Source organism: Populus euphratica, unplaced genomic scaffold (assembly GCF_000495115.2).
Source record: "Populus euphratica unplaced genomic scaffold, PopEup_1.0 scaffold312.1, whole genome shotgun sequence".
NCBI classification, from domain to species: Eukaryota; Viridiplantae; Streptophyta; class Magnoliopsida; order Malpighiales; family Salicaceae; genus Populus; species Populus euphratica.
Genome location: NW_011500071.1, coordinates 390,485 through 418,097, shown reverse-complemented (window position 1 = coordinate 418,097; position 27,613 = coordinate 390,485). Strand labels below are relative to the sequence as shown.

The 27,613-nt window shown below is 34.4% G+C and overlaps 2 protein-coding genes and 1 long non-coding RNA gene across 3 annotated transcripts in view; 1 reads left to right on the top strand and 2 right to left on the bottom strand.

Annotated features, from left to right (window-relative positions):
• Positions 1–4,234: 4,234 nt before the first annotated feature.
• Positions 4,235–4,632, bottom strand: LOC105108478 (uncharacterized). The gene is made up of 3 exons (XR_839068.1): positions 4,495–4,632; positions 4,339–4,409; positions 4,235–4,259 (listed from the first exon to the last, which is right to left on the bottom strand). It is a non-coding gene; the product is annotated as an uncharacterized LOC105108478 (long non-coding RNA).
• A 15,505-nt stretch (positions 4,633–20,137) lies between these two features.
• On the top strand, positions 20,138–22,231 carry LOC105108476 (probable serine/threonine-protein kinase GCN2). The gene is made up of 7 exons (XM_011002799.1): positions 20,138–20,162; positions 20,289–20,343; positions 20,719–20,828; positions 20,908–21,095; positions 21,193–21,509; positions 21,639–21,659; positions 21,779–22,231. Exons 2-7 carry the CDS (start codon positions 20,311–20,313, stop codon positions 21,914–21,916), a joined length of 807 nt encoding a protein of 268 aa, XP_011001101.1. The 5' UTR covers positions 20,138–20,162; positions 20,289–20,310; the 3' UTR covers positions 21,917–22,231.
• A 3,561-nt stretch (positions 22,232–25,792) lies between these two features.
• The window catches only part of LOC105108486 (F-box protein At5g07610-like), a 4,818-nt gene continuing 2,997 nt past the window's right edge, over positions 25,793–27,613 (bottom strand). Inside the window, exons 2-4 of the mRNA XM_011002808.1 lie at positions 26,914–26,935; positions 26,732–26,786; positions 25,793–25,882 (exon numbers count right to left, since the gene is read on the bottom strand). Of these exons, the coding sequence (XP_011001110.1) occupies positions 25,793–25,882; positions 26,732–26,786; positions 26,914–26,935 (167 nt within the window). The remainder of the gene's footprint in view (positions 25,883–26,731; positions 26,787–26,913; positions 26,936–27,613) is intronic.

The following is a 27,613-nucleotide window of genomic DNA, read 5'->3' as shown; positions in this document are numbered from 1 at the left end:
TTTCAGCTTATGTTTTGGTAATGATAAACCTGTGTTGGATGGATACATAGATGCAGATATGGCTGGTGATGTTGATTCTAGAAAGTCCACATCAGGATACTTGATGAAGTTTGCAGGGGGAGCAGTCTCATGGCAATCAAGGTTGCAAAAATGTGTTGCATTATCCACTACAGAGGCCGAATATATTGCTCTTACTAAAGGGGGCAAAGAGTTGTTATGGATGAAGAAGTTCTTGCATGAACTTGGCCTAGTTCAAGAGAACTTTATGTTGCACTGTGACAGTCAAAGTGCAATCCATCTCAGTAAGCATCCTACTTTTCACTCTCGATCAAAGCACATTGAGGTTAGATATCAATGGATTCGAGATGCTATGGAGATGAAGTCATTCGTTGTTGAGAAGATCCATACTGATGACAACGTGTCTGACATGATGACCAAACCTCTACTGAGAGAGAAGTTTGAGTTTTGCAGAAAGGAAGCAGGCTTGTCAGAGCCTCCTAAATTGAATTTTACATATTGATCGCCGGTATGGTGAATTCCTCACATGGTGTGTGAGGGGGAGATTTGTTGTGTATGGTCCCACACCATGTGATGGTGGGACTATGACATTAAATGTCATGTGATGGCTGTCTCTTGGTGTTAATATTAGTGTGGTTCGGGTACTGTAGCAGTGTTAATATTAGTGTGGTTCGGGTACTGTAGCAATAGATTGAAATTAGAAGAGAGGAGAAGAAAATTAAGAGAGAAAAAGAGAAGAAGAGGCAGCAGAGCAGCCTGAGCTCTTTCTTTGATTTCTAGCTCGTTCACCGTTGGATCGGGCTGATATTTTGACAGCAGCTTCTAGACACGTTGATCTTCATTATGGACGGTTGGATCGAAGATTGGTCGGAACGGTTGGATCGAAGATTGGTGGTGTGGAAGCTGGCCGTTTTGACAGAAAAAAGGGCTGTCAGTTTTGTGAGTTTTTCTCAAATAATTCTCCTTTAATCTTGTTGTAATCCGAGAATAAGTTGTTCTTGATGATATATATGTTGTATCCCTTAGTTTAATCTGAGGAAGAATAATTGTGAACCCATTATTTGTTGATAGTAGAAGTTTTTGGATGGACTACGGTCCCGTGGTTTTCCCACATCGGGTTTTCCACGTTAAAAATCTTGGTGTTGATTTTGTGATTATTTGCATTATTTTTCATCATTGTTTGATTCTGTTTTACTGCACAAAGAGGGAAAGAATTGGTTTGCATTATTTTTCATCATTGTTTGATTCTGTTTTACTGCACAAAGAGGGAAAGAATTGGGACTTGTGAATTGCAATTGTATTCCGCTGAATTGATCCGGGTAAATTGGTGTCCGGTTGTTCCGAGTTTTCAAGACGTTATTGAATGCTATTATGCAAAAATGAAGGCATTTATTGTAGCAGGCCAGCCACTCAAGTTAACTTCCGTGGCAATGAAATTGAGAAATGTATTGGACTCTGCTTTGAAGGGAAAGGTTGTTGATCCTCAAATTGTATGGACGGACTTTGAAATGGTGAGTGGAAATGCAAGAATCAAAGAGAAGTCAACAGGTGCTGGTAACGAAAAGGCGGTGGAGAAATAAGAAGAGTTCCTTTTCGATATCTAGCAGCTTGCTTCTACAAATTTATAAGGTTACCACGGAATTCATTAACTCAGAATCCAGCTAAAACAGTAACTATTGGAGATTGTAGCTCTTGAATTATTGTTTCATTCAATTGGTATGCTATATCACCCCCGCAAAGTGACTTGGAAATCATCTCCTCCAGTGAATCCAACTTCTTTTTAAGACATGAAGGCAAACAATATCTTAGATGGGCAGATAAGCAGTATTATTTGATTAGAGAAAACTCAGGCTTATCTTCCAACCTTTCTCCTCGGAGCAACATTTTCACGTCTGGTTGTATAGCCTTGATCAATCTACCAATAACATCTACAAAATGGTGAAAGGAGTTAATTAAAAATACACACTTCTTTTTGTATATAGTAAGGATATTATAAGCAACAAGTTATTGTGTTAATTCAAATACAGAACGTGGGCAGAACACAAAGGGCACCTAAGAGAACAATTGTCTCTTCAAATCTGGTAACAACAAGATAGATGAGATTATAGTAATATCTCAGAATTGGTGGTGTGATTCCATCAGTTTTCAATACCTTCACGTGTGGTTTTATTGCAATGACTAATTGCTCCTTTAGCAACGACTGGAATGACGACTCTACTTTCAAAAGTATAAAAATGTGATAGCTCGTACAAGCCCCATTAAACTTCATTTTTAAAAATAAAGGCTCATGCTTAGGCCTTTTATACTTTTGCATAATAGCTTTCAATAAGGTCTGCTGCCAGATTTGCGATTAATGGGGTCATCTAGGAGTATTAAGGAACGCCGAGAAGTTCGAATTTTCAATTATGCTTCTCTTCTTCCCTTTCAAGTTTTTATTTTGAAAAAAAAAACAATAAGCACATTGATAGTAAACACTACAAGATTTCATAGTTTTACCAATGAAAAAATTCCATCGGTGTATGATTAGAAGTTCGTTGGTGATTTTTTTACCGACGTCATCACTGACGGATTACGTCCATCAGGTTACCTTTCGTCGGTGATTCAACATTCCGTCGCTATATTGGTCGGAAAAACAAAAAAACCATTTGCCGATGGTTTTACAGACGGAATTTGCACGCCAAAAAAAAAAGATTCCCGCTTGAATATACCGACGGATTTGTATTCCGTCGATGATATCGTGATTTACCGACGGACACTAAACGTCGATAGGGCTGTCGGTGGGTGTATGAAATACCGACCGAATATATCCATTTATAAATTCATTGGTAAGTGTGGCAGCTACTATCAAATACCAACGGAGTTGTTCCGTTGGTAAGTCGGTCGGTGAGTGTATGAAATACCGACCGAATATATCTATCTATAAATTAGTCGGTAAGTGTGGTAGCCCCTGTTAAATGCCGACAGAGTAATGCAGTCGGCAATTCGGTTGGTGAGTGTATGAAGTCATTAGTAATTGTTTTTTTCTAAATTTGTTTTTCAAAAATTATTTAGGATATATAATATAAAACTATGTAAATTAATTGTAATGAAAATCAATTATGCAAATAAAATTTATATTAAAGGAAAAAAACAAAGTTAAATAATATTCATTACAAACTGAATATGTTTAAAAAAAAATATAAAATGAAGTTTTAAAGTTAAATAATGTTTATTACAAATTAATATAAAGGTGGAGCTGGAGGAGGAGGAGAAGATCCTGGAGGAGGCTGGAGGTTATACGGCCAAAAAGGATTAGACGCACATGTTCCACTATTTGCCATGTTCAAAACCATTTCACAGAGTTGTTCGTAAGCCGCCTTTTGTTGTGCATACTCTGCTTTTTATTGCTCTTGAGATACTTTGAGGTGCGCGTACTTCGTTAATAGGTGGTCATATTTCTCGGTGAGCTGAGCCGTGTGTTGCTGCAAGGCCTTGAACTTCTTAGATTTGAAGCTCGATATTGATTAGGAGCTCCCAATAGTTGAAACACTACAGGTCGACTGCAAGTTGTCAGCCATAGTGTTGGAGAGCCCGTAAATCCAATTTTTATCGGGTCCACCTGAGGAGCCAGCCTCCATCCACAAATCCGGATCGAATTCCGAATGGTTCAAAATATTATCCCCATATCTCTCCCTCAACCGATTATTATAGGTCTCCTGAAAATAAAATAAAAACAAGTAATCATCATATTCAATTCAATAAACATAATAACTTACAAAATGAAATGGTTGAACAAACATACCATAAAATGTTGAGCATGATTATCAACGAACTGTTGCACCCCCTTCTGGCGGTCTTGACTTCGCACGTGCTTCTCCACAAATAACTCCATTGGGCTCAGCTCACGTCCAAGAGACGTAGCCTATAATGAAAAAAGATATATTAACAACAACTGAATTTAACGATATATTTCATTTAAATTAATCTTACCATTCGTTTTGCATGTGCAGCAAATGGAATGGAGTCGCCAGTGTACGTTGTTACCCCGCCATGAATTGGCCAATTCTGGTTGCCAGCACTAGACCGTGAGCGTTGTGTGAACAGCTCAGACGTCACATGCTCAATATAGTGCGACCATATATCTTCCGGGATGTATATCGGTTTGAAATCCCTCCAAATCGCAAACCCCTATCCCTTGTAAACCCCTATCCCTCGCGGCTTTTTTTGCCTTTCTTTGTGCTTCATACCAAAAATCACGCAACCTACGTCACGCAACCAAAAATTATATTTTGAAATATAAATTTTTGTTTAAAAAAAATCTTGTATTGTTTTCGATCTTACCTAGTTGCCGCGTGATTTTCCCACACCCTCCTCACAACAGTGTTATGCTCACTGTCCCGGCAGAATTTGTACTGTGTATAAATGAACAAGTTTAGATAAAAAAATAATTTATTTACAATTAAATTAATAAGCTGAAAATTATAAATTAATACCAACCTCAAACCTGTTAAACCATGCATTGATTTGAGGCATCCATTCAGGATGCTTTGATATCTGACTCTATTGAAACAATGGAATCTCCATCGACGATTTAAACGCCGATGATATTACTTGGGCGGCTTCAATGTTTGTGAACCTGAAAATAAATGAAATAAATTCAATAGTAATTATTTCATAAATTATGTTGTAATATAAAAAAGAAAAAACTAAAACCTTAACAAACTTATATTGAAAGGTCATCCTTCCACTATGCCTCGTACTGGCGAGTAAATTGATTCCGCTGTGAAGGCATGCAGCCTCTGCGATGTAAAGTAGCGCTGGAAGAGGCAGCATCAGTTGACGACGCAAGTGGTGTGGGTGCCTCTTCTTCAGAGGCACCTAAGGAGATATCATCATCGCTGCTAGATGAACTAGCTACGACCTTACGTGAGCGACGAGCTCTGGTTTTCGATTTACGCATCTACATAATTTTATACAAATAATTATATAATTAAATTCAAATGTTAAAAAAAAAAAATTGACAGCACCTCCCCTATACTGGATACTACCCAAATCCACAAACCTACACATATTAACAATAGCCACAACCAATTTACCCAATCTATACTAATTATTCCAACATATTCAATTCCTAATCCTAAGGTAAATTCAATGACACGACTAAAAGATTGATGTCTTCTCCCAAGTGCAGGAGTGTCGAAGTAATAAATAACCCGGCAAGACCGGGGTCGAACCACATGGAGGTTAATTGTACAAATTATAAACAACAATTATAAAACAACAATAAGTGTCGAAGTAATAAATAACCCGGCAAGACCGGGGTCGAACCACAGGGAGGTTAACAACAACAACAATAGTAGTAGTAAATAAAACAACAATAACAACAACAGTAATAATAATAATAATAATAATAATAATAATAATAATAATAATAATAATAATAATAATAGTAGTAGTAGTAGTAGTAGTAGTAGTAGTAGTAGTAGTACTAATAATAATAATAATAATAATAATAATAATAATAATAAAGAAAGAGAAGAAGAAGAAGATGATGATGATGAGAACTTAGAGATGAAATATTAATGTAAGGATTAAACAATAATAATAACAAATGTCAAGGTTAGAGGTTCCACTAATGGTATATCAAACAAGTATAGTATAAACTCTTATTATTGAATTGGAAACCACACACAAAGGAGGTTCCAATCAGATTATATATTGTTAACATGATTACATTAGTCATCTTATTCCATTAATGCTAATACTTGTAAATCTCGTCAAGCATTCATGATTATAACTTATGTTAACAACAAATCAAGTTCCTTTCATAGCTCAGGTGTCGGTTATACCATACATTATGGGCTATGAAAGTGCCAAGCATTTGTTGTACCAAGTGTTATACAACATAAATCAAGATTAGTCATTTAACAAGCAAAGTATTAAAGAGTGAACAAGATAACAAATATAAAACATGTTAGTATCAAACATTAAAGTCCATATTAAGTTTACATTATACTTATTCTTACACCATTAGTGTAACCTTTTCACCTTGACATAACTAACTTAGCTAGACATAATGAAAGAAAGCAAAATAGATAAACAAAATAAGAACATAAAAGTTAACTAAGTAAAGGAAAGGAAATGAAAGACATAAACTTAATATTAATGAAAGCAAAGCATAAACATTACAAAAAATACAAAGAGAGAAAGGAAGAGCATGATCTTGATCTGGAAACCAAGATGCCTAAATGCATGGCAAATGCCTCCTTTTATAGGCCAAAATTGGGAACTATTGATTTGATGACTAATTGATAAGTGGGTGGCCAACTTTTGACTTGGTGACAATCCTTATCTTCTCTTGTCTGCCCAAAACGTCATTGATAACGTCAAAACTGGAGCCAGTTGCAAACATGAAAGTTGTAGGCAATTGTCTCAGCTTTCTTGTATAAAACATTCAGCTCATTTGGATTTCTAGAACTCCAGATATGACCAAAATACCGAACAGTGCTCGGGCTGGAAGACAGATTCGGGCTTCTTTGTTGTTGCTACAATTTGGACTTGATAATGGCCTTTTTAGATCTTGGGCTCCATATGAAAGTTGTAGGCCTATGACTTACCTTTCCATCCATATAAATTAGACCTAAATCTGAGATATATAGCTCTAGATATGACCCAATTACCGAACAGTGTTCCGGTTTGGATTGCACCGACATCTCTTTTCTAAGTTTGGCCATCTCTTTATCCTTGCAATTTAAGTTCTTCAAGTCATCAATCAATCCTTTCATTTATGTGATAGGCCTGCATTAAAAATAGACATTTACCACAAATTAAAGGTATCTTATATTATTAGATATATTATTATAAAACATGCTTTGGTTAAGGAGTTATTGATACTTCAAGTGCAAAATGATGATATAAAACCATGATAAAAATGCACTTTTAAGTACTAATCATTCAACATTAAAAATTACAATTCCAAAAATTATTCAATAATTATGCCAATACAACAAAACAATAAATTAAAAAAAAACTCTAGAATAACAATCACAATAAATGGAACAAATTAAACCCAAATCATGCAATAGTAAAGTAAAATTAATAATTATTCCAACATATTCAATTACTAATCCTAAGCTAAATTCAACATTAACAATAAATATTCAACAAATTAACTAATAATAATTATGCCAAAATAACAATAAAAAATATTAAAAAAAAAACTATAGACTTTAGCAATGAATTATGCAAACAAAAACTATGGATTTTATGTACATTACAAAAAATACACCAAAACAAAAAACATAACAAAAAAATAGCAAAAAAAAAAAAACCTTTTTAGTAAAATGAAAAAGAAGAAACACTAACCTTTTCAATTGATGGAGATTCACTACAAAAAAAGCTTGATATCGCCGGTGAAGAAGGGAGATTAGAACGGAGAGGAAAAGAAAGGTGATTAACTTTGGAGGAGAGAAAATGAACTGAAGAGGCGGTCAGAGGCACTTATATGGCAGTTTTACCAACGGACTCATCGACGGTCTTTATCGACGGACTAACCGATGGATATAAAATTAATTATTATTTTTAATTTATTCCGTTGGTAAGGTGTAAAAATCCGTCGGTAAATTTTGAATTTCGCACCAAAATTTTTAATGTCCCTCCATATTTTTCGTGGTCTGTCGGTAAATCCATCGGCAATATGACGCGGTCAGAGATGCATTTAATGCACAACGCTTTGAAATGTGTGCGGTCCGTCGGTAAGTTTGTCGGTAAAATTGATCCGCTGCCACATGTTCAACAGACTTAATTCCGTCGGGGTGGCCGTCGGTGATGTGGTGGCATTTGGAGTAATTATTTTCAAACTCTCTGTGAAATGCTGACGTTTTGGGCCGTCGGTGATGTGGTGGAATTTGGAGTAATTATTTTTGAACTCTCTGTGAAATGCCGACGGTCTTGGGGCCGTCGATGATGTGGTGGCATTTGGAGTAATTATTTTCGAACTCTCTGTGAAATGCCGACGGATTTGTATTTCGTCGGTGTGGCCGTCGGTGATGTGGTGGCATTTCAAGTAATTATTTCATGTTACAAAATATATCGTCCATGATCAATAATTATTTCAAGTAATTATTTTATAATTGTGACATTTCAACTAATTATTTCAAGTAATAAATAGTTTGTGTTTCAAAATATATCATCCATAATCTAAATTACATGAAAAAAGGGTTTTACATAGGGTAATTTTGGTAGTTAGTCAGAATTTTCTTCTTCATCGTCATCAATTGAATTGTCACCACCTTCATCACAATCTTCAATATGAATATCATCTTCTTCATCGATAGTTGCTTGTCCTTAGAGCTTAAAACAAAATTCAACTACTCTGCGTCAACATCAATAAGACTATCATTGAAAACATGAAAATTTGAATTTTCTTCCAATTCAATAGAAGGAGCAACTTGATATGGTTCAACTACCTCACTAACTTGAAAGACTTCATCTCGCACACTTGTGTCTTCGTTCTAATCCTGAACAACCTCGACAAGACCCCGAGGTTTCGTTTTTAAAACAGACAACCAATTCACTCTTGATTGATCCTTTCTAAATGAAAGGGTGTATGTGTAATAAAATTGTTGACATTGCTTTGCGAGAACAAAGACATCGTTTATGTTGCAGAGTCTAGCTTTTGAGTTGATTTCGACCAAACCATAGTGCAAATCAACTCTGATTCCTCTGTCAGTCGTGTCATATTAATAGCATTTGAATAAAAACACTCTATTCTACTCGTTATGATATTGCAGTTCGACGACCTCTTCTAATCTACCATAGTAGTCAACTTCTAACTTACTACTAGTGGATCCCCTAACACAAACATCGTTGTTATATGTCTTTCTTCCTTGCCTGTATTTTTCAGTATGGAAAACATATCCATTGATAAAATACCCGTTGTAGCACTTACATTTTCTTTCAGGCCCAAGGCTTAGTGAAGACAATGACTTAGGTGTGCTCCTTCCCATTTGATAAACCTTGTATGTAATGTGCATCAATAAACAGTAAATGAACGAGAATCTCGTAATGACATGCATACGTACAGTAATTTTGCAAGTTAGAATGAGTTTGTGATAGTGCTTACATGTGTTCTGAACCACGTGGCAAACTGCTCATCTTGTAATTGAAAGATCTGGGATTCGATCAACTATGAGTTTTTGGAGAGCAAATATTGTCGATGTTGCCTGCAAGTGATAATGAGCGTATGATATTACAATATATAATTAACAATATATTACTAACAAAGTTTAATTAATATAAACTTACTGAATAAAAGGTCTCAGCTCATCACAGTTAAATAAAACGTAGTTGTGTGCTTGTTTGAACTCTATTTCCGACAAATATCTTCCTTTTATGGCATTTTTAGGTATGGGTCGTCCAATATTGGAGAATATTGACAAGTTCTCACTGGAAGGCACTTCACCACCATCATCATGCCGGGGAACGCAATTGATTCTTGTTCTCAGATGAGGTTCGAAATAGTACGAGATAAATGTTGAGATCTCCTCAACAATATAGGCCTCACATATCGAAGCCTTAACATGCGCCTTGTTCTTAACCTTTTTCTTGAGATTAAACAAGTACCTGTAATATCTAACCGTTCGAATGAGTACATCCATCTATATTGGACCGGTCCTCTAGCTTTTACCTCGAATGGTAGATGTATAGGGAGATGCTCCATTGAGTCAAAAAATGATAAAGGGAATATCATCTCAAGTTTGCATAGTGTTTCAACGATATTTGTTTGAAGCCTCTCAATGTGATCAACATTCAACTTGCTGGAGTATATATCTCTGAAGAAATGACTGGTCTTCGTGAGTGCATCCCATATTCCCTTTGGCAACAATTCACAAAAAGCTAATGGGATGAGTGTTTGTATAAACACGTGGCAGTCATGACTCTTCATTCCATACAATCTACAATCCTCTACATTAACCAGCCGTGATATATTCGATGCATGTCCATCCGAAAAACGCAGACTCTTAAGCCATTTGTAGACTAGCAGTTGTGTGTTTTTCTCTAACACGAAGCTTGCTCTTGGTTTTGCGACCCATGACTCATCATAAACCAACTTCATATTTTTACGGTTACAGTATAAAGCTATATCTAATCTAGCCTTGATAGTCCACATCAAAGTCACCCTCATAAGGAAATTTTGTTTCCTCAATATATCATAAGTTAGAGCTCCGAAGGACCACAACTGCGCCAACTCATCAATCAACGGTCGAAGACAAACATCTATATTCCATCCTAGGCTGTTTGGACCGGGTATGACAGTAGATAAAAACATGAACTCCGGCCTCATACACATTCCCAGTGGCAAGTTATAAACTGTGAGTATGACCGGCCAACAAGAATAATGAGCAGCAAATGACCTAAATAGGTTGAATCCATCTGTACACAACCCAAGACGCATATTCCTTGATTCAGCTGAAAAGTGAGGATGAACACTATAAAGCGTTTCCACGCTTCGCGATGAACCATCACTCCATCAACCGCATGGTGTGCTTGGTGCCATGCCATGTGCTCAGCAATCCTTGGTGACATGAATAACCTCTGCAGTCTAGGCGTGATCGGGAAGTATCTAAGTTTTTTATATGCCACTAGAGTCTTTCCTTTGCCAGTTCTAAGTTTGTAACGGGAATGCCCGCATGTCATGCACTCAGTCATCTCAGCATTTTCAAGGTAGTATAACATGCAAAAGTTAGGACACATGTCAATTTTCTAGTATCCTAAACCGAGGGGTTTCATCATGGACTTCGCAGCATAGAAGTTCTTTTTCAGCCTGTTCTCTTAAGGTAAAATGCTTCTTGCCCATTCAATAATCTTTTCATACCTGGCCTCACTCAACCCATGCTCTGAGTTGATGGTGACACCTGTGCTACGACCGATAATTTATTGTGGTTCGTGCAACCATCCTATAATGGTTCGTCAGAATCTTCCAACAAATCAAAAAACCTAGTTGCATCTACATTAGGTTCTTCTTCTATGATTGGACACTGACTGACATTATCTTGATTGATTCTCATTGCATCCATAACCATGTTTCTGTAAGGATTAGTGTTGTCATTCTCGTTGTTAGCACTAGAAGTAGACCCAACCACCATTTCGTCCATTCTTCTCTCACTAACATATACTTCTCCATGTGCATACCAACACTGTTAATTCTCCATAAACCCTTTGTGTAGAAGATGCATCATTACAACATCTGGATGCAAATACTTTTTATTTTAATACTTCCTGCATGGACACTTAATACCGCCTCCAGTAAAATTTCTAGGAATAGATGTTGCGAAATTAATGAAACCTTAAACCCCGTTACAATAATCCATCCTCCGCAATCCTTGGGGTGAATCTCAATACATCCATGAATGATCATCCATGATTTATATCGAACCTCTATAAAATTATGATGACATAATGTATTAATTAACTAAGTTAGGTAAATAAATTTGCAAAAGTATTACTTTACCTCGAGATTATCCAACAAACCAATCACAACTTCTCATAAATATTAAAAATTCATTATCATTTATCAACTTCCATACAAATTAAAATGTATAAATTTATAGAGAAATTACCACTCCGCAATACCATTGACAAAACTTTAAACGGACCCAATAAGTAAGCTATTAATTATTTCAAAACAGCACATGTACTTCGGTAGTTCCATAAAGTTTTAACAATTTACAAACAAATACAATCTTACAAAATCTAAAACAAACCATAACAGGTATAGAATTATACATTCATATACTACAAGTTTGTTTGACAAATAACAATAAAACATGTACATTTACTAACAAAAAACATATACTAAAAAAACAATAAAATTGACATTTAATTAAATGTTAAGATTTTAAAAGAAAGAATTACTTACAAAAATTGATAAAATCCATCGGTAAATCAGAACACGGATGTTGTGACCACAAAACTTCAAAAAATATAACTTGATTTGCTGATATGAGGGAGATTTTTGTTTGGGGGAGATGGGGGGCTGGTTGTAGTTGGGGATAGTTGGGATTAGGAAGAAGAAGGAGAAATAGGGGAGGAGAGGGTCGGCAGGCAGGTGAACATATATTAACTTTTCTCGATGGTTTCACTGACGGATTTTCTGTCGGTGAAACCGTCGATGATTCTGATGGAACAATCGACACGTCACTGTACGGATCTGCCATTTCAAATCCATCGATGAATCCGTCGGTAATATAAACGGCGGTCGTTGTATAACCTGCCTTTTTGAATCCGTCGATGATTCCATCTGAAAAAATAACCCACCAAAACCTCCACGTCAGCGACCCATTTTTTTTACGACGGTGATGTTTTTGTCTGTAACTACAGACGAAAAATTTTCATCGGTAATTCCCGATTGAATTACGGACGGAATATAACCGTCGGTAATTTCAACCTCAAATTACCGACATAAATATTCCATCGGTAAATCCGTTGCTATTTAGCAAATTTCTGGTAGTGAAAAAACTAGCCAATAACACCGTCCAAAAAAGATTTTGTGAAATAGCATGTTTTCACCTCGTCGTGATTTAAAAGCATGACATTTACAAATTATTGCTATTCTGAACCATGAAACGATAGTTATTGCTTTCATGAATAACTATATTTAGTAAATAAGGTGTTTCTAAAATGCGACATGGTGAAATTTTAATCATCTGACTTAATCAGTTATCCCATGTTACTAAATTAAATATCTTAATCTATATTTATCTCTTAATTTCTTCAGTTTAGTCTTTAATTATTGGTAAGGTTTTTTTTTTTTCTTTTTACGTTCACAGGAACAAATGATGCTTGAACATAGTGTTATCCACTAAGATACCTGAGATTTTTGAACTAATTAAAAAAAAGGAAATAAGAACGAGAAACGAAAACATTTAAAAAAAAAAAGGAAATAAGAACGATAAACGGAAACATAAAAAAATTAAAGACTTTGCAAATCACAAGAAAGAATTAACTAGATGTGAAAATTGTTTTCCTATGTACTAAAGAATTACTCACTTTTTTCCAAGCCTCCATTAATCCCATTGATTTTGTACAAGTAACCCCGTAATCCCCCATTTGGCCTGATCCCGACAACAACCTTAAAAAAGTACACACTTGTTCTTACCCCATATCTTTTTCATTAGCAATGTGTTAAATAAAAAAGAAAGAAAGAAGAAAACAAATGTAAAAAAAGTTTGTATCTTAAACAACAAGTTAAGCAAAGAATCAGCAATTTTAGCTTCCAACAAATTAATCAAACCAGCACGGAAATTCAGAAAATAGAATACAGAGCATCAATGTAAAACAGCCTTCATGAAATTTTAGATCCCACAACTAGCCATGTCAAAGCACTGATAAATAGTTTTATATAAACTAATCGAGTTTTAGATTCCATAACTATTCAAATTAACTTCATAAATATTTTTAACATAAAAAATGAAAGAATGAAATAAATCTTCTTAAAATCCTAATACAATATCGCACATGAATCAAATAAATTATACATAACCTAATACGAAGAAATTGAAAATAAATTTATTATTTTAATAAATAAAAGTAAGTTTAAATAACAATGTCTGTGTTCTCTACCCCCAACTAACAATAGGTTTTATTAAAATATTTCATTTGGCTATCTTATTAACCATCATAAAAGTTTGGTGCGACTAAACTTCTTTTTAGATTTAGTCATATGCCATTGGTTCATAAAAGTATCAATAAGGTCATCTATATAATTTGGTTGGAGCAGATTCTCCTCTAATTATAATAAACTTTTATTTGAATTTTTATTTTTGAGTGATCCAGCTTTATCAATTAACTTGATATAGAAAATTTTAAAACATTTTAATCGCAGAAACTATTTAATCATTGAAAACATGTTATAAACTTATCAAACATCCAATTTAGAATAGGAGATGAGTAACAACATACTCTGATAGCTAGCTATAGGAAGAAATAATATAAACACGTCCTAATAAACTTGTATCACTATTCCAAGCTTAATGACATTAAATAATAATGAATCATGCTTGTTATTTATTATCTAAGTGTTCCTTATATACAGAAATAATTATTTTTTTTCCTTTTGAAGATTGACAAGGAGTTTTTCTTTGAGAATCATTTCTCTTCTTTATTTTTCTTCATACATTTTTTGTATTATTGTTTGTTATGTTAACAAAAATATTTATAAGGGTCAAGAGTTACTAATAATTTTTGACAATTATTGTAAAGACGCAACTCGTCATTCTTTTCCTTCGTATCACCTTGTTAATATAAATAATATTAGCATGGATTAGTATGCTTGACCGAAATCTAATTAACACATACTTGTAACCCTTCTCCACTCTCCTCTGTATCCAATATCTCTTATATTAATTAACATTACAAATTTACGTAAGATTCTATTTTATTGTTGATATTTTTGGTTTTGTTATATTTTATATCTGATAAGTATGCTCTGTGTTTGACCAAGGATCCTGACATTGTTGGTCTTGCCTTATTCATTCGCATCAGAAATCTGTTTATAATTTATATTTTTTAAAGTTTTATTTTTGTATCTTATTTCTGGTTTCATAAAATCAGTATATAGGCTGGAAACCTGTGACCCGATCTTTTAAGATCATTCTCAGGTATAACAATGCCACGTACTAATATGCTTTCTACTTTCTGCCTTCAAAACCCCTTACTGCTCACACCTTACTTAAAAAAGAAGAATCTTATTGGTATCAGAGCCTATTGGGATCTAGGTAGAATTAGTATCATAGAAGACAGTTTTCTCAGAGAACATAGAGACCATTAGATAATAGGTGAATGCAACTGAATGGTGTAAGTCTCGTTAAAATTTTAGGGCAATAAATCCATATAACCTGCAGTATGTTTCCTAGTTTATCTTTCTTCTTAATGGATTCTGTTTTCCATAGAACTACCTCTACTTTAGCCTCCTCTACTTTTGAATCTTTTGAAAGCAGGAAAATTGTACAAAGTGAAGAAATAACAATTGAAGACTTTACAAAAAACATTGATGACTGGAAAATCCCAAAAATTTCTCAAACCCAGATTTACCAAAAATCTAAATATGATATTTTCAAAACAAATTTCACTATCAAAACCGAGGAATGAGATATTCAGCTCACAAAACCCTTTGAAACCATACAACTCCTCTCTCAGAAGTCCTTACAGAAACATTTAGCCAGAAACTATAAATACATTCATGTTGGCCTTGTCCAAGTCGGAATAAAACCCCTTACAAAAGAAGGTTTAAACACCTCCATCCTTGCTGTCCTCCGAGATGCTAGATTTTAAAACTTTCAAGACTCTCTCCTTAGTTCCATTGAGTCTAGCCTTTGTAGTGGCCCAGTATCTTTCGACTGTTATCCAAACATAATCATATCTCTCAAAGAGAAGAATATTTTGCAGAGTATGCTACTCCAAATAAAAACCCATAATTATGACATGCTTGGAGGTTCTATAGCTGTTGCTCTCATATTCAAAATACACTATAAAGCCATGTTCTCAGCCTTTGCTAGTAAACACAAGTTTCATTCTCAAAAAGGAGAAACACTCCTCCTACAAACTGATTTATCCCGCTCAAACACTGTTATTCCAAAAGCCATCCAATGGAAAGGCATATCTCTTCCAGAAGATAGGATCCTTGAAGGTGCAGCACCACTAGATATCCTTCAACCACCTCAACCCAATGTCCAAATAAAAAAATTACCCAATTTACTGATGGCAAAGTCAAACTATCTTTCCATCGTCACTCTACAAGTTCCAGATTCTTAGAAGCCTCTTCCTCTTGTAGTACAATAGATCTAGGAAGAATCTCAAAAATCCCTTCTGTCATTAATATCCCTTATCACGAAAACCCTCCAAGAAAGTCTACATCAGATATCCCTTCTCCTAGCTTTCAAAATGCATATTATACTACAAATATACCAAAACCACAGTTACTCTTCCAGAGTTACATTCTGAGATAAAAACGCTTAAATCTGAATTACAATTTTTTAAACAAGCCCAACAAAAAAACTCTGCCATACTACAACATCTTCTCTTAAAAATAGAAAACCAGCCTGATATTGAGCCTGATACTGAGTCTGATACTGAAGACCAAACCATTGAACCTCATGCTTTACCACATACACTTACCAATATTGAGCATATTCCAGATGATTTTCTTAATGTCTTAACACAAATATCTTTAAAAAAATATTTAATTAGAATTACTCTTGTTTTCTCAAATGATTTCAAACTTGACACTATTGCTTTATTTGACACAGGTGCAGATTTAAATTGAATCAAAGAAGGAGTGGTCCCAAAATGATTTTTACAAAATACTTCTGAAAAACTCTCTGCTACTAATAACTCAAAATTACATATTGCGGGTAAAACCCAAGCCTCTGTTTTCAATAAAGGCATTTCTCTTAAAACATTTTTTATTGTTACTAAAGATATTAATCATACCATCATTCTTGGCACTCCATTCATTGACATGATCACTCTATATCAAGCACATCATAATTGTATTACTTCCAAAATTAACAACTCCAAACTTCTTTTCCCATTCTTAGAGAAGTCCAAGACTAGAAATTTGAATTTAATTAAAGCATGCTCTATACATGCTTATCATCTCAATGCATTAATTCTTGAAAAACAATTCCATCTACATGATGTACAAAACCATGTTTCTTTTTGTCGCATAACTAAACAACTCCAACACCCTGATTTACACCAAAAAGTCATTGACTTACAAAATAAGATTGAACAACAAATCTGTTCTGACCTACCTAATGCTTTCTGGAAAAGAAAACAACACATCGTTGATCTTCCATATGAAGATACTTTTTCAGAAAAATTAATACCCACGAAAGCACGACCTATACAAATGAATGCTGATTTAGAACAGCATTGCAGACTTGAGATCCACGATCTCGAGTCTAAAGGTCTTATCCAAAAGTCTCGATCATCCTGGTCGTGTGCAGTGTTTTATGTAAACAAAAACTCTGAAATCGAATGAGGCACACCAAGACTTGTGATCAATTACAAACCCCTAAATTTTGCTCTCAAATGGATCAAATATCCAATCCCCAACAAAAAAGATCGGCTACAAAAATTGCATTCTGCATTCATATTTTCCAAGTTCGATATGAAATCTGGATTCTGGCAAATCCAGATTGATCCCAAAGATAGATACAAAACTGCTTTCATGGTTCCTTTTGGCCAATACGAATGGAATGTTATGCCATTTGGTATGAGGCAGTAATTAAAGAAGAAGACATTACAAAACCCCAACAGGTACAAACCAACGCAGTTCAACCATGGTTGACACTATATCTAAATCACCAGAATTACTTCTGGCGTTACCAAAAGTGTCTCAACAGACATCCGACGACTCTGTATCTCAAATAGGTAGTATTTCAAAACCTTTTTCAAAACCTCAAGGAGGCATTTCTACTTCAAAACCCCTCCTTTCTTTATAACAAACTAGCTTTCAAAAAATAAAATCCAAATATATTTTCAAAACTACTTTCCAAAATATCTTAACTATGGAAGAAGGATTTTATCATGAAAACCTTTCCATTACTGCATCAAAAATTTTCCCCTCCAACTAGCACTACAAACCTTGGAATTTGGCCAAACCACAATCCTATTATGCCACAATCCTTGAAATAACTAATTCCATCAAATTCAAACACTTCAAAATTCATTCTAGCCATACTGAACCAGCATATTCTACATGTATTATTCAAAAAGTCATTCACCTTAAAGACTGGGGGCAACCATGACATCAACCCCTTTCTTTCCCCATGAACTTCCGTACAAACCCCCAAGAATTTAATACATCCTATACATATTAGGATTATCAACAGGCATGGTTCAATACCTTCCTCCTCTAAAATCCAAACCATAGTCATTCTTGGCTTTTACCATAGTCATTCTTGGCTTTTTTACTTCTATAATGACATGGACACTACAAACCTCCCCCTCTGGTTCCTCCAATGGTGGGACTACTATAGCTGTCATGTTGACTACCTCAAAGACCATCCTCTAGTTGAAAACGGCTACCTCTATTTCAAAAATAATTTTCAACCAGCTCCTTCTGAAAGAAAGTTCTCTTCTCTACTTATTTTCTGTACAAATTTTTTTGTTCCGTGGGTATGTTCATGATTCTATGATTATAATCTACAAAACAGACATCCAGTTCTTATTCGTAAATTCAAAATCAAATGGTGGGATTCCTTTACAGCTGAATCCAAAAGTTCAAAATTAGCTGTTACGGAATGGTTACAAAAACATCAGACAGCTCCCATAATTGACCATCATCCTCAATCAAAGTTTCTAGCTAGAAAGGCTCAAACGACAGCTCTCCTTGCCTCTGCTAGAACTGAAGAAGAATACTTACAAATTGTCCAAAACATTATACAAAGCCAAGACCCCAAAACAGTCTTGTCCCAATCCAGCTCATCTGGATCAATATCTCCTGCCATTTCCCTTGGAAATGATAATGAAGATGACTATTTTGGTATTCTACCACCCATTAAGCAACACTAAAAAAAAAAGTATTTTTCCAGCTTTTTCAGGCTCATCTGTTTAGAGCTTTATCTTTTGACTCACCTGTTTTGAGCCCCTTTTTAATTTTAAGACCCTATGTTTTAGTCTTTTTTTTTTTTACAAATATTACTTGCTGCTACAAATCCATTGTCGCTGACTACAAGACAATAGAAAAAAGTTCAATAACCAAAAACGTGGGCTTTTCCCATCTTGTCTTCACTCAATCATGGCAGACAACACCATATGGGTTCACATGGGTTCTGACGGAATCTCCAACAAGACATTTTGGCCTCTTCCATGTCAACTCGTCTATAAAAAGCTTATTAATCTTTATAGGGCAGAGGTACCACACTGTTTTTCTTATAGTACAGGTGGCAGCTCCCTAGGCGAGGGGGACCATTGCACTCTAGCTGTTATATAACTGAATGAAAAGGCCTCCAACTCTCTGAATTAATCCTCTCCTCGTGCTATAACAATGGTAAGAAGAGCAAATGTTTTAAATCGTTTTCCTCTATTGTTTCTTTCCTTTTGTCTCTAGCTAGAGACTGTCCAACACAGCATAATGGTGAGAGAGAACATGATAAAATAGCAGTAGCTCTGTTTTTAAATAGCTAGAAACATCTAATTAAATTGAGTTTTGACTTTGTTATTTTAGCTTACATCAAAGTTTTTTGGAGGCGGCAGCAACAGCGACAGCAGCTCTGATTCAGAGAGTCCTCGGCAAAAGATTTCTAACCGCTGATACAAGGAGGACTTTGAGGAGATTCAATGTCTAGGTAAAACTTAGGTTGGTCTTGTTTTCTGTAGTTTGCTTGTTCTTAGAATATTCTTGTTGATTTTTCTGTACATAGGTCATGTTTATAATTATTGTCTATAATTTGTATAATTAACCTCCCTGTGGTTCGACCCCGGTCTTGCCGGGTTATTTATCACTTCAACACTCCTGCACTTGGGAGAAGACATCAACCTTTTCGTCGTGTCATACAGGTGGCAGCTCCCTAGGCGAGGGGGACCATTGCATTCTAGCTGTTATATAACTGAATGAAAAGGCCTCCAACTCTCTGAATTAATCCTCTCCTCGTGCTATAACAATGGTAAGAAGAGCAAATGTTTTAAATCGTTTTCCTTTATTGTTTCTTTCCTTTTGTCTCTAGCTAGAGACTGTCCAACACAACATAATGGTGAGAGAGAACAGGATAAAATAGCAGTAGCTCTGTTTTTAAATAGCTAGAAACATCTAATTAAATTGAGTTTTGACTTTGTTATTTTAGCTTACATCAAAGTTTTTTGGAGGCGGCAGCGGCAGCAACAGCAACAACAGCTCTGATTCAGAGAGTCCTCGGCAAAAGATTTCTAACCGCTGATACAAAGAGGACTTTGAGGAGATTCAATGTCTAGGCAAAACTTAGGTTGGTCTTGTTTTCCGTAGTTTGCTTGTTCTTAGAATATTCTTGTTGATTTTTCTGTACATAGGTCATGGCACATATGAAACAGTTATGAAGTGTAAACATAAGCTTAATCATATAGAATATGCAGTAAAAAAAATCAATCAAAGTTGGTTACCACAACAAAGAAGTAATATTAAGGTATTAAATTTCTCCTGTTTTAATTTTATCTGTGGTGTGTTGTACTGTTTTGTTTTATTTTAAGGTTAGTCTTTATAACTCTTTCCTCTGATGGGTGATTGAGATCTGTTATGTTGTAATGTGCAGAGAAGCATCTACTCATGCTAGGATGCATCACAAAAATATTGTGCGCTACCATCAGGTATTTTACTATTTGGAATTCAAAATTCTAGCTCTCTAATCTCTTTTATTTTTCTTTTTCTTTCTTCTTTTCAAATCAGTTTAAAAGGCATGTTCTATGTAATCAAACACAACCTCTCTCTGCCCTCCCAAAATACAGCTAAAAAACATTTTCACTGAAGGACTCAATGATTTGTTCTTTCGAAGGAAACGGGTGAAGAATTTCTGTTAATGATTTTATATGGCCTTATAAACTCGTATGAACTGTCTGTGCCCGTATGATCTTGTTTCCTGTCCGTGTTATTTTCAATTGGCAACAAAGAAGCCATCATCAACGGACTCATTTCAATCCGTCTTTGATATGATGCTTGGAAATCAATTTGTCTTTGTCTATCAGGCCTGGACAGAGAATTTGCAGCCAAAGAGTAATCATGATGACATGCGTGGCTCAAGCTCTGCTGGTGAAGATACTGCCGCGCTGTTTATTCAGATGGAATGCTGCCCGATGTGAGTGAGATGGCATTTTTTTTTTTTTTATGTTCTTTTTTTATATACTGTTGCTTACAACAATCTATTTTTATCACAGGACTCTTCATGATCTGCTCTCTAAGGAGACTGGCCTCGAGGGACGCTTCTTGATGGCCAAGCAAATAATTGAAGGAGTGTGCTTCATCCACGCAAATGAATATGTCCACAGAGACCTTGCCACAAAAAATATTTTTGTGGGAGCTTCTCAGGATGAGAATGAGATAAAAATAGGAGACTTTGGAATTGGTGAGAGCAATTTAAATTTAAATGTTTTTAAATTTGATAGTTTATTGTTGAAAGTTCATAGTTTATCTGTTATTAATCTTCTTTTTTTTTTTGGCAGCGGTCTTCTGTAAAAAAGGAGAAAAGGTTCAGGTCGACGCCGAGGGAAACAAAACGTACAGGGCTCCTGAGGCGGAAAAGGGATCCATTGATGCCAAGGCGGATGTATACAGCTTAGGAGTTATCTTATTCATGCTGCTACACCCCACAGCATCTGGCACAGAAAGGAAAAATAGTTTAGATAAATTAAAAAGAATGGAATTTCCGGATGATTGGGAAAATGAGCGGTACAGACCGCTCAAATCTCTTCTCTCGGACATGCTGTCTGAAAGCCCTGATGACCGTCCTTCTGCTGAAGAAGTTCTGCCCCGAGTTCTGGTAATATATTAACCAACTCCAAGGGCATCTTCAGCTGTTTTTTTCTTCAACCTTTTATAGGACTGTCATTTTATTTTCATGTTTACTTCATCAAATACTAGCTAATATCATTCTTTGCTTTCGTCATAGGATCTCTCTCCCCTCTTCGAGGTATGCTCATTACTCGTTATGCCTGCCTGCCCTATGCCTGTCGGTTGGGTTATTGAAGTAAAAGTAATTGCACTTTCATATGACATTTATTCTCTATTTATGAAAAATTTGTTTGGCAGCACGATGAGCCTGTGCAAGGCAAAGAAGAGCAGACGGATGGAAAAGTTGACAAGGAGCTGGAGACCGGTGAAAAAGTTGACAAGGAGGAGAGGACTGAAGCTGTTGGAGAGGATGGCGCGGAGGAGGAGGAAGCTTGAGCTTGGGCTTTGGCGCTAGCACTGTCCAATCTTCTAGTCTATTTTGATCTGCCATTTCTGTTATATAGTAGCAGATACACCAGTTTGTGTTGCTGCAGCAATAACTTTTGCGAATTAGCAATTAATACGTGAGACGTGACGGGAATGTTCAAAGGAGGGTGAAATTTCAAACCCGAAGCTAGTTGTATGCAGTACAGAGCAACTTCCTAAACTTGAAGGTTGATGCATTTGACTAACCTCCATTTTAGGAGGAATAGCATACAATATAAGCGTACAATAGTTTCAGCAATCCATAGTATATGTGTGTTTCCTCCTGGGTGCTTTGTGCAGATCAAAATGCTTGCCATCACAATTTTTACTTCAAGGGGGCTGCGCGGCAGTCAAGTGGCCCGCGAGATCTATTTTATTGCAAAAGCTTAATTACTTTTAGCAAATGACAAAACCAGAAAAATTGTAGTCGAAGAAATTGAATAAAATTAAATTTCTCACCGTTTGCTATCTCCATTCCTAATAATTAACGGGCATCAAGCTTCCGTTAAGGAAGAAAACAGTGCCTTGGAATTGTTGGGCATCCGTGCCAACGGGTGTTATTTTCCTTGCCTTTTTCCGGGACTCCACCATAAGCTATGGGGAACAACAGTACCCCTTATGCGGAAAGCGTGGTAGGCGAAGGTGTTAAGGAAACAAATATGTAGAATATTTCTTTTCCTATTGCAGTATAGATTTCCTATTGCAGTATAGAATTCCAGAATAGCTTAGCACAATTATAGGAAACAATTCTTGTATAAAGCTACGTTCTCAGATTCAATGAATTAATTCATTCAGGCAAAGATTCTTTTTCTCTTTTCTCACATGATATCAGCAAGGTTAACATACCCTAGCTCTCTTTTTTTGCCGTCTCAATTTTCTTTTAGCTTTGCCGCTACTCATCATCATGGAGAGTGAGCAATCTTCAAAAGAAGGCAGGAACAATGCCTTCGATCCCTTTTTCCTCTACCATTCTGACCATCCAGGATTGCTCACTCTCAAGTTAATGCAAGTTGATATCTTTTTTTTTTTTGTCTTTACTTATTTTTCTTTTTTGATTTTATCATTTGAAATTAAACTTTTAAAAAATTGATTTTTTTTTGTTTTCTTTGCTTTTTTTTTTTTATCAGATTATCTCGATTTCATGACCTAGACGGCAAGTTTAGAAAGTTAATCTAAGCTGGCTTAATCCTTTTTATGTTGTCATTTTTAATTTTCAATTTTTTTAAATATTATTTTTATATATTTAAAAAAAATAAAATAATCTAATTCCATGACAAAGCGCATGTCATTGTCTAGTGGTGTGTGTATACACTAGCTACACTGCAAGTTGTATATGTGTTTTCAATAATTTTTTAAAATATGTAAGCCTTACCAATGTGTTTTTTTCCATAAAAAATTATAAATATAAATTAAAATGTCAATGCCATTATCTAATTAAATAAATGAAAATAAGGCAATTAATGATAACTAGAAACAATACTTAAATAATTGAGAGACAGACAGATGTAGATAAATATATTTGATCTCACAACATTAGCATTTATACAATTATATTTATTGAATTTGCTTATCAAAATAAATTCTTTATTCAATCAAACGATAATAAAAATAGACAAACACATGAAATTAATTGAATAATATAAAAAAATATTGTTGAAAGTTGCACATATTAGAAATATCATCTAAAATTAAATATTTTTTTAATTTTTAAAACAATAAAAACTATTTATAGATAAATCAGAATAATATCTTCAAAAATTAAACACATAAAAAATAACTAAGAAAAAACCTCTATAAAAAAAGGTTACACAAGAAAATAATAATAATAATAGAGAATGGAAGTTAATTGAAAAATAAATTATTTTTTTTAAAAGAAAAGACATATTAAAAAAGGCATCAATAAAAAAAAGAAGAAAAAAATACAACTTGGGTTATAGCTTTAATCTTATTTTTTAAAACAATAATGTTGAATGGTAAAAAAAAAAAAAACATATCAACCAGCATTAACTTTTTAAAATATGATCCAGGTCATTGGACCGGAAACACAATAAATGAAAAATTACACAACCCAATCCTTAGCAAATAAAAAATTGAAGGATTTAAAAGGGGGAAAATTCAATTACATAAATATATCTAAAAAAAATTGCAATTAAAATATTAAGGGTGAAAATTGAAATAAAAAATAAATTAGAGGACAAATTTGTTTTTTTGATTGAAGGGTTAAATTGAAAAGAAAAGTAACTTGAACAAAATAGAAAAAAAATAAAAGAATGAGAATCATCTAATTAAACTGAGTTTTGGCTTTGTTATTTTAGCTTGCATCAAATATTTTTGGAGGCAGCAGCGACATCGGCTCTGATTCAAAGAGTTCTCGGCAAAAGATTTCTGACTGTCGATATAAGAAGGGCTTTGAAGAGGTTAAATATCTAAATAAAATTTACGATGTTCTTGATTTTAGAATATTCTTGTTTATTGTAATATGCAGAGAAAACCATCATGCTAAGATGTATCATAAAAATATTATGTTTTATTATTGAGCATTTTATTGTTTGGTATCTCTATTTCTTTTATATATATATATATATAAGTTTAGAAGACATGTTCTATATAATCAAATATAATTTTTCTCTATACTTTCAAAATATAGTTAAAAAACATGTTTTTTAGGATATTAGATGTCCAGGTAAAATTTACATTGTTCTTGTTTTTTATAGTTTGCTTGTTCTTAAAATATTCTTGTTTATTTTTTTGTACATAAACCATGGTATATATGAAACAGTAATAAAGTATAAACATAAGCTTGATTAAGTGGAATATGCAGTAAAGAGAATCAAAGTTGGTTACCACAACAGAAAAGTGATATTAAAATATTAAATCTTTCTTATTTTAATTTTATTTCTCTTGATATAAAGTTCTTAAAATAAAACAACACAACACAACACAGATAAAATTAAAATAAGAGAGATTTAATACCCTAATATCACTTATCTGTCGTGGTAACCAACTTTGATTTTCTTTACTATATATTCCACATAATCAAGTTTATGTTTACACTTCATTATTGTTCCATATATACCATAAGTTATGTATAAAAAATAAAAAAAAATATTATAAAAATAAACAAATTATAAAAAATATAAATATAAATTCTACATAAACATCTAATCTTCTAAAAAACATGTCTTTTAGTTATGTTTTGGGCGGGTAAAGAGTGATTGTATTTGATTACATGTAATATATCTTCAAAACTCATTTGAAAAAAAAAAAAAAAGAAAAAGGAAAAAAGAGATATTTAGAATCTTGAATACCAAATAGTAAAATAGCTGATGGTAGTGCACAATAACTTTGTGATGCATCTTATCATGAATAGATGCTTCTCTGCACATTAAGACATTACAGATCTTTACAGATCTTTTAGCGTGTAATAATCACTCATCAGAGGAAAAATGAACCAACTCCAGGGGCATCGTCAACTGTTTTTTTTTTTTTTTTTCAACCTTTTATAGGACTGTCATTTTATTTTCATATTTACTTCATCAAATACTAGCTAATATCATTCTTTGCTTTCGTCAAAGGATCTCTCTCTCCTCTTCGAGGTATGCTCATTACTCGTTATGCATGCCTGCCCTATGCCTGTCAGTTGGGTTATTGAAGTATAATTAACTGCACTTTCATATGACATTGATTCTCTATTTATGATAAATATGTTTGACAGTGCGATGAGTCTGCCAATTAAATAGAATTTAAATAAATTAAAAAATATAAAATTTTTAAATGATTGGGAAAATAAGTGGTACATACCTCTCAAATCTCTTATACCGGACATATGGTCTAAAAAAACACTTCTTAATGCCCAAGCAGATTGTTGGAGTTGTCCGATGTGAGATCAGTCTCTGGACCAGCAGAACTTTTTGGCTGCCAACTCTCTGTCCAGGCCTGATAGACAAAGACAAATTCATTTCCAAGCATCATATCAAAGACCAATTGAAATGAGTCCGTTGATGATGGCTCCTTTGTTGCCAATTGAAAATAACAAGGACAGGAAACAAGATCATACGAGCACAGGCAGTTCATACGAGTTTATAAGGCCATATAAAATCATTAACAGAAATTCTTCAACCGTTTCCTTCAAAAGAACAATTTGAGTCCTTAAGTGAACATGTTTTTTAGCTGTATTTTGAATTTTAGGAGGGCAGAGAGAGGTTGTGTTTGATTACATATAACATATCTTAAAAAAACCCAGAAAGAGAGAGATCAGAGAGCTAGAATTTTGAATATCAAACAGTAAAACACCTGCTGGTAGCGCACAGTATTTTTGTGATGCATCTGAGCATGGGTAGATGCTTCTCTGCACATTACAACATAACAGATCTTTTAGCGTGAAATAATCACTCATCAGAGGAAAGAGTTATAAAGGCTAACCTTAGAGTAAAATACAACAGCACAGCACAACACAGCACAGATAAAATTAAAAAAAGAGAGATTTAATACCTTAATAATACTTTTTTATCATGCTAACCTATAATCAAGTTTATATATACCATAACCTATGTATAAAAAATAAACAAAAACATTTTAAAACAAATAAAGTATGAAAAACAAGAACAAGCTAAGTTTTATCTAGACATTTAATCTCCTCAAGAACATGTCTTTTAACTGTATTTTGAAAGAGCAGAGAGAGATTGTGTTTGATTACATAGAACATGTCTTCTAAACTCATTTGAAAAAAAAATACAGAGAAAGAGATCAGAGATCTAGAATATTGCATATCAAACAGTAAAATACCTGATGGTAGAGCACAATATTTGTGTGATTCACCTTAACATGAGCAGATGCTTCTCTGCACATTACAATAAGCAAGAACATTCTGAGAACAATATTTGTGTGATACACTTTAGCATGAGCAGATGCTTCTCTCACATTACAATAAGCAAGAATATTCTGAGAACAATATTTGTGTGATGCACCTTAGCATGAGCAGATGCTTCTCTGCACATTACAATAAGCAAGAACATTCTAAGAACAAGAACAACTGCTTCTCTGCACATTACAATAAGCAAGAACATTCTAAGAACAAGAACAACGTTAGTTTTACCTAGATATTTAATCTCCTCAAAGTCCTCCTTGTATCGGCGTTCAGAAATCTTTTGCCAGGACTCTTTGAATCAGAGCCGTTGCCGCCTCCAAAATACTTCGATGAAAGCTAAAATAACAAAATCAAAACTCAGTTTCTAGCTGTTTAAAAACAGAGCTACTGCTATTTTTTCCAGCTCTCTCTCACCAGTGCGCTGTGTTGTACAGTATCTAGCTAAAGAGAAAAGGAAAAAAACAATAGAGAAAAACGATTTAAAACACATGTTCTTCTCACCATTATTATAGTGCGAGGAGAGGATTGATTCATAAAGTTGGACAGTTACATGACAGCCAGCGTGCAATGGTCCCCTTCTCCTAGGGAGCTGCCGCTGGTACTATAAAAAAAAAAAAGGATGATGTACAGGACGGACCCATTAGATCATAAGGAGAACGTTTTTCTCTCCCCTTTCCCTTCATTAACTATCCTATTATGCTACAGCGCGTGGGATTTTCACTGTAGTAATCTACAGTGAAAATCTCATTTTGCCCTTCTGCTTTGTTAGGAGGTAGGAAAAGTTGAGATAGTTTGTCTTT

Excerpts from the sequence above, each read along its gene's own strand:
- LOC105108476 (XM_011002799.1), top strand. The coding sequence starts at position 20,311 with ATGCATCACAAAAATATTGTGCGCTACCATCAG. Across the intron at positions 21,510-21,638 it reads AAGTTCTGCCCCGAGTTCTG|GATCTCTCTCCCCTCTTCGA; the intron begins GTAATATATTAA and ends CTTTCGTCATAG. Across the intron at positions 21,660-21,778 it reads ATCTCTCTCCCCTCTTCGAG|CACGATGAGCCTGTGCAAGG; the intron begins GTATGCTCATTA and ends TTTGTTTGGCAG.